Source organism: Vanessa atalanta, chromosome 12 (genome assembly GCF_905147765.1).
Source record: "Vanessa atalanta chromosome 12, ilVanAtal1.2, whole genome shotgun sequence".
NCBI classification, from domain to species: Eukaryota; Metazoa; Arthropoda; class Insecta; order Lepidoptera; family Nymphalidae; genus Vanessa; species Vanessa atalanta.
The window spans coordinates 5,416,063-5,433,622 of NC_061882.1; the positions used below are offsets into that span (position 1 = coordinate 5,416,063).

At 29.6% G+C, this 17,560-nt stretch overlaps 1 protein-coding gene across 2 annotated transcripts in view; it reads right to left on the minus strand.

Moving 5' to 3' along the window:
- The window catches only part of LOC125067875, a 176,103-nt gene that overhangs the window by 13,350 nt on the left and 145,193 nt on the right, over positions 1-17,560 (minus strand). Inside the window, exon 3 of one of the 2 annotated variants that reach the window (XM_047676768.1) lies at positions 15,400-15,495. In XM_047676768.1, coding sequence (XP_047532724.1) covers positions 15,400-15,495 — 96 coding nt within the window. Of the gene's footprint in view, positions 1-589; positions 1,015-15,399; positions 15,496-17,560 lie in introns of those variants that run through there. The other variant, XM_047676769.1, reaches the window with a different exon arrangement.

The following is a 17,560-nucleotide window of genomic DNA, read 5'->3' on the forward strand; positions in this document are numbered from 1 at the left end:
ATAAAAAGATTGCGTCTATCAGCGTACAAACTTTGCTCTCTGAACTTGTAACTAAGTTACGTCAACCCAGGGGATGGCCAGAGGATTGTAATCAATATCTACTACTTCATTTTAATCTTCGACTTTCTTATAATGTGGTTTAAGAACAAAAGGTCGTAAAAGAATACGTATTTATTTCAAATCTCTCAACCATTGATGTGATACGTCTTGCTTTTTTTATAATATTCTACTGGATACATTTGCAGATACACGAAATATTTACACCTACTATTATTGTATTGTAACTATGTGTACGTATTTTGTTTGACTTTGACTAAACGAAGTTCAAAACGGTCACGTTCAGCTAATTTTTTTTTGTATGATTCATCGACATTATACGTCTTCAAATCAAGAAGTAGGTACTTAATTAATTACCTAGATAAAATTGTATTATTTTGTATAATGTATTGGTTGCATAAGTGTTCTACAGATTGATAATGATTTACACCGTCATTGCTTCCTATTATCGGTATCGTAATCATATACATACATGAATACATACAAAAACAATAGTAAGTACACCTGTACTCTTTCAATAGGTTTTACTTACCACATGCGCCACCAAAATCCATTGTGCTATTTGTCGCATTTTCGACATCAACTTCTTGTTAGAAGGCATTGTCACAAGTACTAATAGAAATATGTAAGGAATTCACAAATAGCACAGAACGTCCATCAACTTTATCGACCGTTTCACTAGTGACACGCACACATATAAACCGCTAAACTAGAACTAAATACACTTTCACACTACTTGTTCTCGTTCCATAAACTTAATGTTTTTGTTGTTAATTCTTGTGTAAGTCTAGGCGTTGGGCAGTAAAAAACCTGCGATATAAACGCCTAAAACGGTTCGGTTGCCTACTTGACGAGTCCAACTGTAGACTGACAACACGGCTCAAACACTATACGCGAATGTGTAAAACGGTGACTCATCGCCCCGCATACTGTTTACCGAGGCTTGAGTCATCGCGCGGTGGACTAAACCATTTAGCGATAAAGCGCTTGCTTGGGTGCCGTTCTTAACGCAACACAATATGAACGTACTTTCTAAAGCGCTAAAGTGCTTTGTTATATGAAGCGAACTCCATTAATACCTCGATTCCGCACGTGTCCTTAAGTATATTACGCAAGTTTAATCTTTATCACTAATACCCAAAGTTTAAATTAGAATGTTTTAATTTAGCTGACTATAGAAACAAACTTTCGCGTTTAAATTTCGACTCGTTATGTTAGATTACGAACTCGACTAGGTCGAATGCCGTTTTGAGGTCGTTTACGCTGTAGATAGACCAAAGTACTGCACCAATGATAAAGGGAAGCATGAGTAATTTGCTCAACAAGGAATGCTTAGTCTGAATGCATAATTAAAATATTTATAAACCGGATTACAAATCCTTATAAGATGTTTCGAAATTATATTGAATTTACAAAATAAAATATAAAGACATAGCAAAGAATATTAATACACTTATAACTAATATTGGTGTGAATGGTTATGAATGGAGTGGACAATGCCATATTGTTTTTGTTATTTTATGTCATAATAACGATGCATGTTTATTTTGTAAAATTAAAAATTCTTTTTTTTATTTATTCTTAAATATTTTTCATTGATTGCACGATTGAGTATGTAATAATGTAATTATTATTTTTCTTAATAAATAAAAATGAATGTTTGAATGTTTATCCTATATGCATTCAACTATTCAACCAATTAATTTTGATAAAACATTGCTGAGGTTTTTTTGCGTACGTTAGTGCAATTCCTGGCCCAGGGCAAGCATTTTTTTAAAAAATATTTAATCGTTTAAATAATCTTATTATACTAAATATAAAAAATATTTGTAGTGTTTTATTACTTGTTTCTCCATTGTATATTTTGTATATATTTATTTTTATTATTTTAGAATACTATTGTTGTGATCATAATGTTGGGATAATTTTGTCCATGGCTATTTTTCTGACTTGAGTCTTGAGTCAGTATTTATTTTACCTTACCTGAGTAAGTAGGTTTAATATACAACACCGTTGAGTTTTTTATACTAAAAAAATAAATTCTAATGAATGAGGTAGATACAGCTATTTAAACTAAATTAGATAAGTAATTAGTAACGACTGCTATTTAAATGTGAACATACTTTTAAACGTTAATTATTAAGCATTAAATTAATCAATCGTGGAAACTTTTGTTGTTTTAATTCTAACATATGTATTAAGTACATTTTAGTTATAAATCATAATATGACGTAAATATTTAAAAGAACATCAACTAACAACAACTCCTATTTAAATAAAGGAAATATCTATACAAATCTCGTAGGTATCTAGAATTTAACTCAGCTCGCTTTCCAACAAATTAACAATTAACAGTAATAAGCTTTGGCTAACTTTGAGGCACTGACTTTATTTGATTGGGTGTTGTAAATAAAACCAATGTGACATTATCCTTACAAACATTTTTCCTAATGCAAAATATTATAACAGAGAGGTATTTAGTTGAACTGTAATTACTTAGGTATGTGCAAGGAATTTAATAATGCTTTTATATTTAAAAAAAAAAAAAACATTCTATCGTATTGTACAGGTATTATGACTGCGGCAGCTATTAAGAAAATAATAAGAAATATAATACTGGAATCGTTTTAATGCCAATTTTAGGCAATAAAATGTAAATTGGTTTTATTATCGACGAGGCTCACTCGATCTCTCATATATAACAACTAAAACGAAATGATAAATACAGGTAAACACTGCACACAATAAAAAATTGGTATGAAGCAAGAATGAACCCCGAAGAAGGATAAAGACCGATACGAAACATTGATGACTTTTTCTTTAGTAAATAATTATTACTGTCAATACTGCATGCGTGTTCTGCGTTACCGCAGAATTTAAATTTCTTTTAATAATAAAGAAAAGAAACAGTTTTTTATTTCTTAGAGAATAGCTCTACTAGTATTTAAAGCGAGTCAGTACTTAATTTACTGACCATTTATATACCGTGAGGAGCCGATTATGGACGTTACAAATAAACACATACTATGTTTTTATAGGCGGACTGACAAATGCGCCACCTGATGGTAAGCGGCCACTACCGTCCATAGACTTTGCCGCTGTTAAAATTACTTACCATCATTACATCGCAAAACCAACCATGGGAAGTTAAAGAAATATATCCCTTGTACCTGTTATTACACTTGCACACTCAAACTGGAATACAACTAAGAAGTGCTGTCTTGCGCGGGTATATGCGATAACTAAGCAAAACCTGCAGAAGTGCTTGAATTAATATGTTACATGAAAATTATATAATATTTGCCAAAGTCGTAAAATCTAATAAGTATAAACATCTGTTATAATATTTATAAATCTATATACGGTGTCGCGCTCCATTTTCGCACTGATCTCTAAAAGAAGTTAGTGGGCAGATCAACTCTTATGATGATCTAAGTTACCGGGTGAATGTACTCCGTCTGTTCTCTTGGATGACGCCATCTTCTCAAATGAATACTAATTATCTCTACAAATGTTATTGTATCTTCGTTGACAAGGAGACAACGATAATAAGAATTCTTATTTTATTTTGTTTTTTTTTTTTTTTTTAAGTTTTTTTACCGTGTTTTTAAATATGTAAATACTTTTTGTTAATTCAATTGTATTTTAATGAATGAATTGTAGATAAAATTATTTTTTCGGTCATTACTATTGTTATGACGACTATCATGGATGGAGAACATCTCAATCAAATTTAATTAAATTTAAATTTTATAATAGTTGCTTTAATAAATTTTTATTCACAGTAAAAATCAATATATTTTGTATTTTATACAAGTAAAAATGAAACAACTACGTATATATTTTAAGAATTCTACAACTCACCGACCTACATCATAACCTTGGTGTATAAAATAAGAACGAATGTTTGATGTTATTATGATTTTCGAAATAAATTATTTGTTTACATCCATTCTATTCGATGAAGTCGAACGGAAGGCGAAATTTTGAAAAAAAACCTTGTTTAATGTCGATAATAGCACACGTGTGTAAGTCTTTTCGGTAAGTTTTATGTTTGGTTTTTTAGTTTTCATTTAATTATAAATAAAGTATCTGTATTTAACAATTTTGTATAAATGCGCCAAATAGATAATGCTGCGGACAGACAAATAGCATCCGGACATATTTCATTAATCCCTTTAACTAACGAATTGAGAGTTATATTTACGGTTTATATAAATTTGATCAGGTCACGGATTTGCCTTTCCAATTCGCTTTTGTTGAAATACAAGCGAATACTTCCTCTGTGATATGGAAATCGCTTAAGGTGCTTTTTTAAAACATTTCTGCGGCAAGCCTTTTACGGTGCTTGTCGCACGTCTCTGGGAAGCCCTTCCAGACTACATTTTCCTCAGTAATTTTACCAAAAATGTTTTAAAAATAGAGTAAAGCAGCACTGTATTTGCATTTGAATGTTTGTATTATATCTGGTTTGCTTATTTTTATTAAATATTTTTTTTATAAAAATAATATTTTTTTTAAATTCTGCTGTAAATATTTACTTGACATATTTACAGCAGAATTTTACATATTTATAGCAGAAGCTTGTTGGCTCAAAATCTATTGAGTTTTGTTTGTGTCTAATTAAGGAGAGGGTGTATATATACGATGAGACGAAACCACGTTTCCGTTTACTAAGTAAAATTGGAGCAGTTATTCTATAACTTCCAAAACCTCTCCTCGAAAGTAGAGAAACCTTCCGCCGTGGGACATAACCTAAAAATAACATTTAAAACAACACAAATAAATTAAATGTATTGCTCATTAGGTGTAGCAGATATTAATTTATTAAAACAATAATATAAACACACAAAATCGAGCAAGGACGAGATATGAGGGTGAGTCACTCATCCGCATTACCGAAACGGCATTGATAAGAATGCTTACATTTGAGCGAAAAATGTACAACTGGCTTTAAGTCAGTTCACTAACAGTTTCCGTGAGTCATGCTTTGTTTTTAAAATATATTTGTCGTACAAATTGTAATTTAGATACCTAATGAAAGTACTTAACACAGTCATATAGAGTAATAAAATATTATCTGTTTGTATATTTATAGCAATATTTATTAATTAATTATTCTTAATAAAAGTTTATTTAAGGTATTTTTTTTATGTACAGGTGGATTTATTTACTTATGCCTCTCTTTAGCCCGCTTAAATCAAATTAGTCAAGGGGTCATTATTACAAAATTATCATGGAAGTAAAATTATTTAAATGCCTGTATTAAAATTGTAATTCCATCCATGTATTGCATTTTATACCGCATTATATATTTCTTTTATATCCCATTCATTCAAATGAATAAAGTAAACTTTAATTATTTGTATAGCTTCGCTAGCGTAGTTTATAACGAGTCACGTATGACCAGTTGTTAACCAAAGAACGTGCATTAAAAACCGTAGAAACACCACTGAGTTTTCATCTGCTTATTTTACTCTCCGTAAATTCATCTCATAATCGTAAAAACACGTAAATATTTGGCATTAAATTCTACCACAGGTGAGAATACTGCACTTGGAAAACGTTTTGAAATAAGCTCTTAAACTTATTCGTACGTACTTCTAGTACACTAGACACACTAGCAAAGTAATTGTCATGAAATATACAGACGTTTACTGACCTAGAGGTTGTAGGAGAAGAGCTGTTTGCCAGTTGTGAGATGTTGTTTTTATACTTTTTTAATTCAATGTATAATAATATAAGAAAACAATTTGTCATTATATGGGAACAAGGAATAATGAAATTAAAATAGGTATAATTAATTTCTATTAGTGTCATCAATTATAATGGAGCTCCCATACCATATAGTATGTACCATATAGCTATATCTGAATTTGAACATAATTATTAAATGTATTGTTTAAATCAACTGCCTTAATAAATCTGCTAATACTTTTTAATAATATATATTTAAATCTATACATAATATTTTTAATAATTTATAGAATCTTCTCTGTATGTATATTACCGTGGATAAATTTTTTGACTAAATTACTGGTATAAGAATTATATAAATTAGTCGTGTACATTTACATACACAAATACAAGACGCCTTCCTTTTTTGAAGTCAGTTAATGATTCACACGCTCCTTTATTACGCTGGGTCGTATGAACGAAGTGTTCACGTGGAATAATGACTCATTTTTGACACAGGTGTTACACGTTCGACGTTCCGTTTTTTTGTCAGTCATGCACATATGTTTCGACATAGGGGAGCATTAATACAGAACACCGAGTCCTTATAGCTCGTATTAACGGCTATGCAATAGTCGAAGTGCCAATTTGGTTTCAGTATCGACAACATAAAGTTTAACCAAGGTTTTTCTTTTTTTCATAGCATTTTTTTTGTATACTATCAGAAAGTACAGTAAATACTTATTGAGATATTTGCCATTTAATCTAACAAACATTTTATCTTACACTTCTGTCAGATAATAGTAACACTTTTTGTATTATGTACTTTAAAAATAACAAAGAAAATACTATCTAAAGTATTTTTTCTCGTGTTAAGTACATAGTCTATTAACAGTTTGACTATTCATTGTATTGTTATCATTGGAAAAGTATTGTTTATAACGCTCAGACGCCTGAGTTAAATTTATTGCGTTTGTGTGATAACATCGTACGCTTACAACGATCCAAAAATATGCAAAACTCGTTATTTTTACGTCAGCCATTGGAAGCTTTTGTGACGCACACTTCCCGTCATCGCAATACTTGATTCAGTGAGGGGTTTCCTTTAAAATCTCTGATGATTTAATGAAAAAACAATGTAGAGTTAGAGGTTAGAAGTTCAATGAGTAATAATGTTTACATTAACGAGTGTTAATAACGTCGTTAATATTGCTTTGTAATAATTTACTTTGAAAATAAATATGAGATATATTTTTATTTCAATTGAATGATATCTGCCAGTGTCAATGATTTATCTTTATCTCTTAAATATTTGATCTCTGTGTATTGTTCTCGGTCTTTCCGTTTCTCATCCATCGTTTTTAGTACTTTGGATAATAATTGTTTTCGATATTTAAATTTTAATCGAGAAATTAAAATAATAATATAATAGTGTTATACTATTATTTTAATATTAGTTATACTATTAGTAAAACATACTCATAAATAGATTGTTTTTATGATATGTGCAGTGGACGTGCCAATGAGTTACCTGATGGTAAATGATCACCATCCATACACATTGGCGTTGTAAAGAATATTAAATATTCCTTTGTGGCGCACCAAACTTGGGAACTAAGATATTATGGTTCTTAAAATTGAAATAATTTAATTTATAAAAAGTGTTACCTTTGTCTGACCCAAGTAGGACCTATGAAATTTAATATTATATGAATATATATATTTTTATGGTAATATCTTATCATCAAAGTTATGGATGTAAGTAAATTATTATATATAGCTATTTAACCGACTTAGTATTATAAAGTTTTCTCCGTCTTGACCTACTTTTGTGATTCCTTTACTGGGAATAAACATTATATTCGAAGGTTCTAGATAGGTAATATACGTTACAAAGTTAAATCAAAATTAAGACCATTATTTAAAGACAAACACTGTAATAAAATAAGTCATTTAATTTAGAAAAACATATATGTGATATATATGTTTATACATTTTATTAATATCTTACTCAATACAAATAGTAAACGCTCTTTGTATCGTTACAGATAAGACATAAAGCTTACTTAGCTAAGTAAATATTATTCAAATAGACAATTATTATACCATATGCATGTCAAATTTATATCAATCATATAACAGTTCCATTAAATCACTGACACACCCCCTGCATTGTTTGTCGTATGACGAAGCTGTCCAACTAGCGGGGATGAAGCCTTGAGTCATATCCTGACTCACTGAGGGACTATCACACGCAATTCATGATTAATTCAATGACTTATTGCATTGTAATCACTAATAGTATAATTATGAATGGGGATTCGTTGTGAAAATTCTAAGCACGATTCGTTTCTAGAGTAATTGTGATTCAATTGTTATTTCAATGTTTTATTTAATTGTATTGTTCGAAAGCGAATTAATTAATTACGACTTACTCATCACACTACATACAGATTATAGAGCAATAACTTTTCATTGGTGACCATAAAAGTTCATGCGGATTATCCTTTTAATAGAACAATTAACAAAAAATTAAAAATTGACAAATATTTGATAAATCTATTTTTGGAGCTTCATTTTATTAGAATTCAAACAATTCGAATAAATTTTGATTCAGCCTTTTATCCGGGTTTAGTGTAAATGGTTGTTTCATATGTTCTATAGAAACAAATGGTCGCAAAAAATAAAACTCTCTTTATATTTTACTTGTAATTTTAACTTTGATAAGATAAGATAAGATGATATCTAGAGGTAACGATGCAAACTCAACACTAATATAAAATATCCCGTTTTAAATATAGTATATTAATATTATATTACTAGAGACTCTACTAGCTAAGAGTAAAACTAAAAGTGTCACTCATATTAAGTTAACAATTCTACGAAGACTATGGAATGCATATCAAATTATAGGACATGCTTTTACGACATTAAAGCGCTTATTATGCTCTTGAGTAAACATGAGTCAGTGATTTTTCAAAGCATATGGACGACACACTAAGTTCATAGAAATATTAAGTTATTGGTACTGCAAGAAATACAAGCAAAATAAAATATCTTTAAGATAAATTTTGGAGCTTATTACAACGCAGTACTCCAATTCCAAAGCGGGTTAGTATATACTATATACGGATACTAGATACAGATTTTGCCATAGGGTTTACTTTCTCTACATAATGTTTAAATTTAATAAAAAAATAAGCAAATAAAATCACAGTTCAATATCCACGTATTCTAATTATTGGGCTATTTCTATTACACTAAACTCTTTGAACATTGTAATGTTTTGTAAAATTTATTGTTAATTAATTACAGTATTTCACGTATAAATAACAATTAATTACTCGCATTAGCTATTAATTAACGTTAATTACGATAGTTACAAAATTCAATGTCTCCCAGATAACATTATTATTAGTAATTTCGTAAACGCTTTAAACACTTACAAAAGGTACGTGTCAGATAATCGTCCTTCCAATAACTACGTCAGAGCCGGGATCTTACACGGATAAGATAAAAAGAATGTCCGAGTGTTAAGACGCGACCATAATACCAATTGTTATAAATAACAATGTGTTACTAACCTAATATGTACGAGTTGAATGACTCGCTGACTCACTCGTATTACTATCTGAATTACCTACATTGCTCTTGAAAAGGTTATCGCAAACCTCAAAGGATTTAGAACGTATAATAATAATATTTATTAACTTTGTCAATAATTAATAAGTGATAAAATGGCGTGAAGGGCAGGATATATATTAATTTAACAGTATTTTTTTGACCATATTGTAATTAAATGGGTATAAAAAGAGTACCTCCTCACACATGATATTGACCAAATAATCTTTGCCCTATCAGCACAAATAGAACCATAAAGAAGACTACTTCTGTGCGTTTCTTCTCGGTACAAACTACAATCCCAATCGTTTGTAGTTTTACATTATAATATAATACTGTAAAATTCAAAAGTGCTCGTATAAGCCTGATTTGTACGAAGTATGTTTTGATTTTGATTAAACGTTAAATATGATGTGGAAACTATAGTGAAATTACGAAAGACGGTGTGAATATCTTGACATTTATGAATAGTATTACAAAATGTTTTAATGCTTAGTTTGCGTGGACTTTACATAAATGTAGTAGACTTTATTGTTTTCATTTTTACTATTAATTACAATGAGCATTGTAAATAATATAAATATTAGAAGATAGATGTAATTTGAATTCGAGATGGTTTAGTATATACAAGACTAGTATTAGATGATGAGATGATATTTTTATGATTCATTTCCTGGTTTGTAATGTAGGAAATACAACGCGTGGAAACTTTTTTATGTCGTATTAAATTCTACCTCATGCACCCAATATCGCGCAATGGAAGAGCGTAGAGGATTAAAGTCCAAAACTTCCTCTTAATAAAATCGATCTTTGCTCGGCAATGAAACATTTAACAATACGTTTTTATAATATTATTCTAATGAAATATTTTAGTTTTACTTTATTTAATGTATGAAGATATGTATAAAGCATGTTGATTCATCTATTATTGGTAGTACATATAGTTGAAACCTCAACGTATATATTCCTTATTAAATGTATGTACAAATGGTGAAGATTTATAGTTATAAATAAATAAGACTCCAGATCTCATCATCATGGAGTAGACTCGTCGAAACTACTTCGCCGTCCTGATTAAGCATTCCTCGATAAAGAACGTAAGTAAAACTGGTTTATTTAATAATATAAACATATGTATGTGTGTGTATTTGTTTACATATTTATTTACACATACAGCACTTGAACGATTTGACCAGGAAACATATCTCTTTGGGGTTCATTGGAAAATCACTACGTCAGCAATAAGTTGGTGTTCGTTTATTATTATGTTTCGTTGTAATTCTTGCTACTATTTTTATGTCATAAATACCCTTGTCCTTAGTGAGTCACAGTGTATTTTAAGAATAAACTAATTATGTTGAATTATCTGCAAATCATCGGGTATTCCCGTTCGTATAGTGTAAGATTTTCCTCCTACCCATATTCTTTTTGTTTCCGATCTCGTTTTAATTGACTTTCCCAGGTAATAGTGTTGAAGTTGAAGACATATATACGTGTTATATGATTTGTATGATGGTTGACTTAATTCATAATATGATTCATTATTGAAAATTCCATGTATGTCTTTTCAGTTCTGGAACTGTGTTCGGAGATTTTGTAATACATACAAGTACATAAACTTCAAATATAGTTGATTTAAAATTTCTTCTAAGACATATATTTCAAATTACGTAATATATTTATACAATATTGAAATTAAAGGTATCCTACTGATGTACTAATAATAAGTACATTTAGTACGCCGGCAACAAAGGTCAATGCCTCGAATAAAACCCTACTACAAGTAAAATAAAAATTTAATTCCTATAAATGTGATTAAATATATTTTTTTAATTGATTATTTTTATAATATACATAACTTCCAATCGTAACTGCCACTTTTCTTTTAACTCATAAGGGTATTGTTTACGAGATAACCAGGTATAGAAAGTACAGTGTCCAGTGTCTGAAAAAAGAATCTGGGCACTAAAAAAATGTTAGTTACTTTCTCAAAAGCCTCATTCGACAGTTAGAAAAATTATAGTCCTATACCTCTGTCTGATCTGATTGTGTTAGTGTTTCATACCATGTCCTTACGTACATAATTGCGAACTATTATATTACCTGAGCAGTCGGCTAACCTGAAATGACAATGGAAATCATTGCACTAAGTCAGGAAGCGTAGCAAGGTTCAATTTATCTTATTTCTGTTTGTGACTCCGACATTTTATCTGTACAGTAATGGTAAAGGCAGATGGTACACCTGGTAGCGTTAGATGCAAAAAATATAAATGCATGATTAACCACACCAGATGCGTTGTAGTCAACTTTTTTATAACAAAACTAGATAGAATGATGCAAAATAATTTAACATTCATAAACGCTATACATACACTATTTTTCCGAATCTGATTAATAAATAAGCCTTCACATATACAACACAATAAAATAAATATCGTAAGATATAATTTTGATTATTTTGTGAGTATGGAAGTCATTGGGTCGGTTTCGAGTTCAAAAGCCGCAGATATACTAAAACTTTGATTTGAAAATTTGTAGATTACCAAATAGTACGTGATAGTATGACTATGTCATACTAGAATAAATTTAAATTTTGAATATTCTGGATTGTTTAAATAGTTTGTTAGTAACTTATTTTTAAATTTAGAATACTATTTTTTTTTAATTCTATTTGTTTACTTATGACTTGGTGTTTTAATGAGTATAAAATACAAATGAATAACTTTATGAGTGACACAAAATACTATTTTTTTTTATGCAGATATAAAATTTTATTTACATAAGAATTGTTAACATTAAGTCCTTAAACATATACAAATATGAATTAATAGTTACTGCATAAATATTGACCGCGTGGAATGGTGGCAAGAATTCTAGCAGCATTTCCCCCTTGAATCGCAATTCTGATCCTCTGGGCCAAAAACTAACCAACCTTTTGTCACCAGTAGATGCTATAAGGCGAAGTGTTATACTTTTAATGAAGCTTTTTCCACTACCAAGGTCCAAGTTTTTCAACAGCAAATGGGACAAAAAATTACTTGACATAAGACACGAATATTTGGATTGTTTGGTTAGGTCTACTTGTATTTGTTCTGGACGTAAAATGTCCTAATTTACCCCATATACTCGGACATATTTTAAGCAGTATTCTAATATTCACTTGGTGGTTGGACTTGGTGCAAGCCCGTCTGGATAGGTTGGTACCTGGTAGAATAACCGTACTCAGTACTCAAATAATTATATAATTGTTCTTTCAATATACGCAATAATTAATCTGATCGTTATCTGTATAATATTATATATAAATAATGTCTTATGATACCTACATAGATATTTGTTATTGGAAAAAGTCTATAAATAGTGCTTCAAATTTTTATGAATTATATAATACTTAATTTACATGCAGAACGATAAATTTATATATATATATTTTTTTATAAATATATATTGGACAACATCACATACATTACTCTGATCCCAATGTAAGTAGCTAATCAGAAGTAACAATGGCACCACAACCACCCAGACCCAAGACAACAAAGAAAACTAATGAACTTTTCCTACATCGACTCGGCCGGGAATCGAACCCGAAACCTCGAAGTGGTGTACCCATGAAAACCGGTGTACACACTACTCGACCACGGAGCTCGTCAAAGTCAAATATTTTTATGTACTTACTTTTATCGATAATTGTGTTGTATTGGGAGCATTCAGTATCGAGAGCAAATTACTTTTGTGGAACTTGATCAAAATTATTAATGAATATTAATTATCAGAATTAATGATATTTTATATAATAATAATGAAGCAAGTTGTATAGATATAGACTTACAGTTTAGATACAAGAACATAGCTTATGTTTATTAAAATAAATATTTCTGCCAAACCCTAATTGTACCTTCGTACGAAGCTTGAATTAAATGTAAGTTACGAAGTATTGATTTTCTCGGCTGCCATTCGCCGTCAAACTGCTGACTATTATAACTAATTCACGATACAAATCAAAAGATTAATAAACACATCACATCACAAATAGAGTTATTTTGTATGGAAAATTTCGTAACTCACCGCAGAACACGATTATCATTTTTGGAAATATTTGCGACATTAACTTTTGTAATTATTATATTTTAATGATATAGTGTATCGCCGTAAGACCGTTAAAGAAATTTACGGGTGAGAAATTTCTTATAGAATAGTACTGCGCTCAGTAAACTTAAAAGGTATTTAAAGGAGAGTAGTAGTAAAACTTCTTCTTTGTAGTAATTTTCAGGTTCCAGTGGAGTATTGAGTGGATTTATGAATACAAAAAAAAATGAATAATAATAAAAGATAAAAATATAAAGTAACAATATAAAAACAATTTCCAATTAGAAAGCCTCCATTAAAAGTAGCTTTTCTGATAGATGTACTGCTACAGGAAATTGTCCTGTTGTCCATTTGTAATGCTTAATCCAAACTCAGTAAAATATGATTTTGAAGAATATATTTTTATTTTTAATATCGTTATGATTCAAGTTACCTATTATAAATAATTATAACCAGAAGTTATTTTCTTCAAATATACTGAAATTAAATAATAAGGAATAAGAATTATAAGATAACTTTTTTTTATGTGTTTGTAGAAGTATCTTTAATATATATTCGAATTAATAGTTCTTATTATTTATATTTATGTAATAAAAAGCTTATAATGTCTTTATATCTATTGTGATTCAACGAGTTCCCGAAATAAATGCACAATAGTGTCTCCTTTACTGTTAACAGAAAGGCTTAGAGTTTATTTCACTACTCTGAGACTTTACGCATAAATATAACATATTTAGGTTTTACAATGTTATCCTTTACCGATAAGGATGAGAGGATTTAAAAAAAATAAACGAAATTTTACCCCCGGGTTTTGAATTAAGATCTACGTTCTATCAACTGGACCATCTCGTCTAGAAAACGTAATATGTTCCCTTTGAGGGATATCGCAAATGTGAAATTTGATCTATATCTACGGTTCGGAAATGTATATGATTCTTTGTAGTTTTGCGGTTCTTGGTTGTAAAATATTTTGAATTTATAATATATTGAATTTAATTCAACAACATTTCTCTTTTAAATATGAGGTCATACAATAAAATTTGACCTTTCCGCATGACTAATGTACTAGTATATGTATCATTCTGCAACGGTGATTTTTCTTATAATTTTAGTCACGACGAAACCACAATGACTATAAACAGGCTACTAAAAAATATGTAGGTAAATACGATTTAACTAACGCTAATATCTGTATCATAATTGATAATGAATGATAATGTATGAATCATACACATCTGAAACGATAAACATTGCAATAATCGGCCGATGAAGAAGGTCAGTAGTATACTATGTCTTAATAATATGATATACGAGTTTAAAGTAATAAAACAAAAGGTCTACATAGAAGCATTGAATTACTTATCGTGCGGATATTGGTAAGATATAATGTACTTACAAGTACATATATAAATAAAAATACTCAATGAGATTATTCGTATGTGTACAAATTAAAAACAATTAATAATATTTGATTACTACTGCGTGATGATAAATCTATGTAATTTTCTAAGTCGATCGGTTTTGTAAAAGGAAAAAGGAAATGGTTCTAACAAAATTGCAACATATGTATATTTTACTAAAATTATTTTAGATAAAAAAGTATAAAAAAATATTAGATATTATATACTAAAATATTTAACATTTTATTATATACGTAACAATAGTTGTTTGAGGTCGAATGTATGTATGTGTGTGTATATATATAGTTTATAAAAAATCAAGTAAAAGGGGCATGTTTATCGGCATTAGGAGCAAGTTACATTGTTTGTCCACAGTAAAGACACTTTACGGGTTGCAACCTACCCCAACCCACTCTCATCAAAATGCGTTTTTTAATATGTTATCTATACGCTTTCGCCGAAACTTTATGTTTTTTTTATATCGTTATTTGTGTATAAGGCTTATAAGAGGTTAATTATAGTGCTACGTATGTATAACAATCAATTAAGTACGTACTTTAGGCGCAGATATCTCGTGAAAGGAGCTCGGTCGCGGCGCTGGACCGGCTGCGACGCAATCTACAGGAACGCTATAGTCCGCACACAGAGCCGCCTGAAACAAGGAAATAAATATTAAATGTCAATTTTTGTAACTAAACTAAAATCAACCAAAAATAAACCTTTTTAATTTAAGTTGAAAATATTTATAAGGAAAATAAATTTATTTTCCTTATAAATATTTTCTTATATATGTTATACATATATTTATGATTCAGCTTTTTTTGTAGTCAGTTAAGGTATTAAACAAAATATTTTTAAAGTCTATGAGTATTTTTTAAAATTCAAAAAAGATGTAGCTTGAATGTAGCAAAGAAAAACAAGCTTTTAAAAGATATGATTAATATGTCTACTTATTTCTTTTTATATATCACTTAATATATTTTGTTGTAATATATATCGAAGTTTTTTTAAATGTGATAAACCGACGAAATTAAATGTTAGGAATGCGAGCCATTTTGAGGGTAATATATGGTTCAGGGGTTCCTATTTAATATCTCTCATAATTGGTTTCGAAGCACCATCGGTATTCAATTTAAAGAGTAAAACAAACAAATCGGGGCAGCTAAGTATCGCTCAAAACCAATAAAAGCGCGCGGCATAGAACCCCATTGCAAGGAGCTGAGATTAATTGGACCGAATTATCTTTTTGTTCTGCTTTTAAATAAAACCGACGCTTGTCATTAATTATAAACCTTGCCTAGTACAAGTTCAACTGTTAAAAGCCACACTAATTTACGCTCTTTAAAAATCCTACCATTACATATTATGTAGTATAAAACAAAGTCGCTTCCCGCTGTCTGTCTGTCCACATGTATGCTTAGATCTTTAAAACTACGCATCAGATTTTGATGCGGTTTTTTTAATAGATAGAGAGATTCAAGAGGAAGGTAAGAAACAAGCATAATAAAGTAGAGAAACACTGATAAGCTTAGAGCTTTCAAATGTGATGTCGTAAATAAACAAATTTTATTGCGGTGACATAGCAAAGGCTGGCTGAACACTACCAAATAGATCAAAATAAAGTATTATACAGTATTGTAAAACTTATATTTACGAAGCGATTTTAAGAAATACAGCATTAATCCTTATCCAATTAAGTACCTTAAATACATTGTGCATTCAATATGGATCAATATGGCTCTGAATTGACTGAAAAAGCTGGGAACGTTGTATACCAAGACATTCATTGTATATTTAGTATCAGCCTTGCACCCGTGTTAAAACGGAGCCGGTCGCTAGTATAAAACTAATCCTAAATCTATATGACAAGTTTGGTCTATCAAATTAATAATTAATTTGATAGATAAAACTTGTTTGGATTGAAATTTTATCATAAAAATGATAAAAAGTTCGGATAAGTAAAAGAAAGTATATATTATTATATTTATTTATCCTTAACCAGAAGCGTAAATTATTTGAAAATGGATTAAGTACTTTTCTTCATATTTGCGTAATATTCATAAATTTTAATAAAATCATACATTGTAATCGTTCAAATAAGACTTTATATTGAAAATAGTTTATAAAATCTTAACTTTAAAATCCTTTGAGAGCATTTTAGATTTTGTCAATATGATGTAAAGTCAATAGCTCTGATGTTATGACGCCGCATACTTCTGATATTGAGTTATGCAGACAGGCTGCAGATGATGGGCTTCTATATTAAACGTCTGGCTATTTCTTAGTGACTGCAAATATTATCATATGTACGTAATCACTAACGCAAAGTCTCTTTATACCAAAATATATATTGGCAAATTTTTGTCAAAGAATATTATTATGTTTTTAAAAAAATTATAATTTTGACGTCGTGTATTACAGATTATGCTTTAAGGAATTCTGGACATGATTTTATTAACAACTTTAATTAGATATTCTCATGATGATGAAACCTCGAAATACGTCGAGCATCCTACTTCCCCTTGTTGAATGAATATGAACATTTTCCGTTCATTTTATTTTAGTAAACATTTCATTAATAGTACAAACATTTTATTGCTCCTCCGTAAAGTCTTTAACAATAGACAATATTGTTATAAGGAATAAAAATATTGCAACGACGCCTCTCAAATCTCAGCAGCTGGATCCAAATGAAAGCATTTAATAAGAATGAAAAA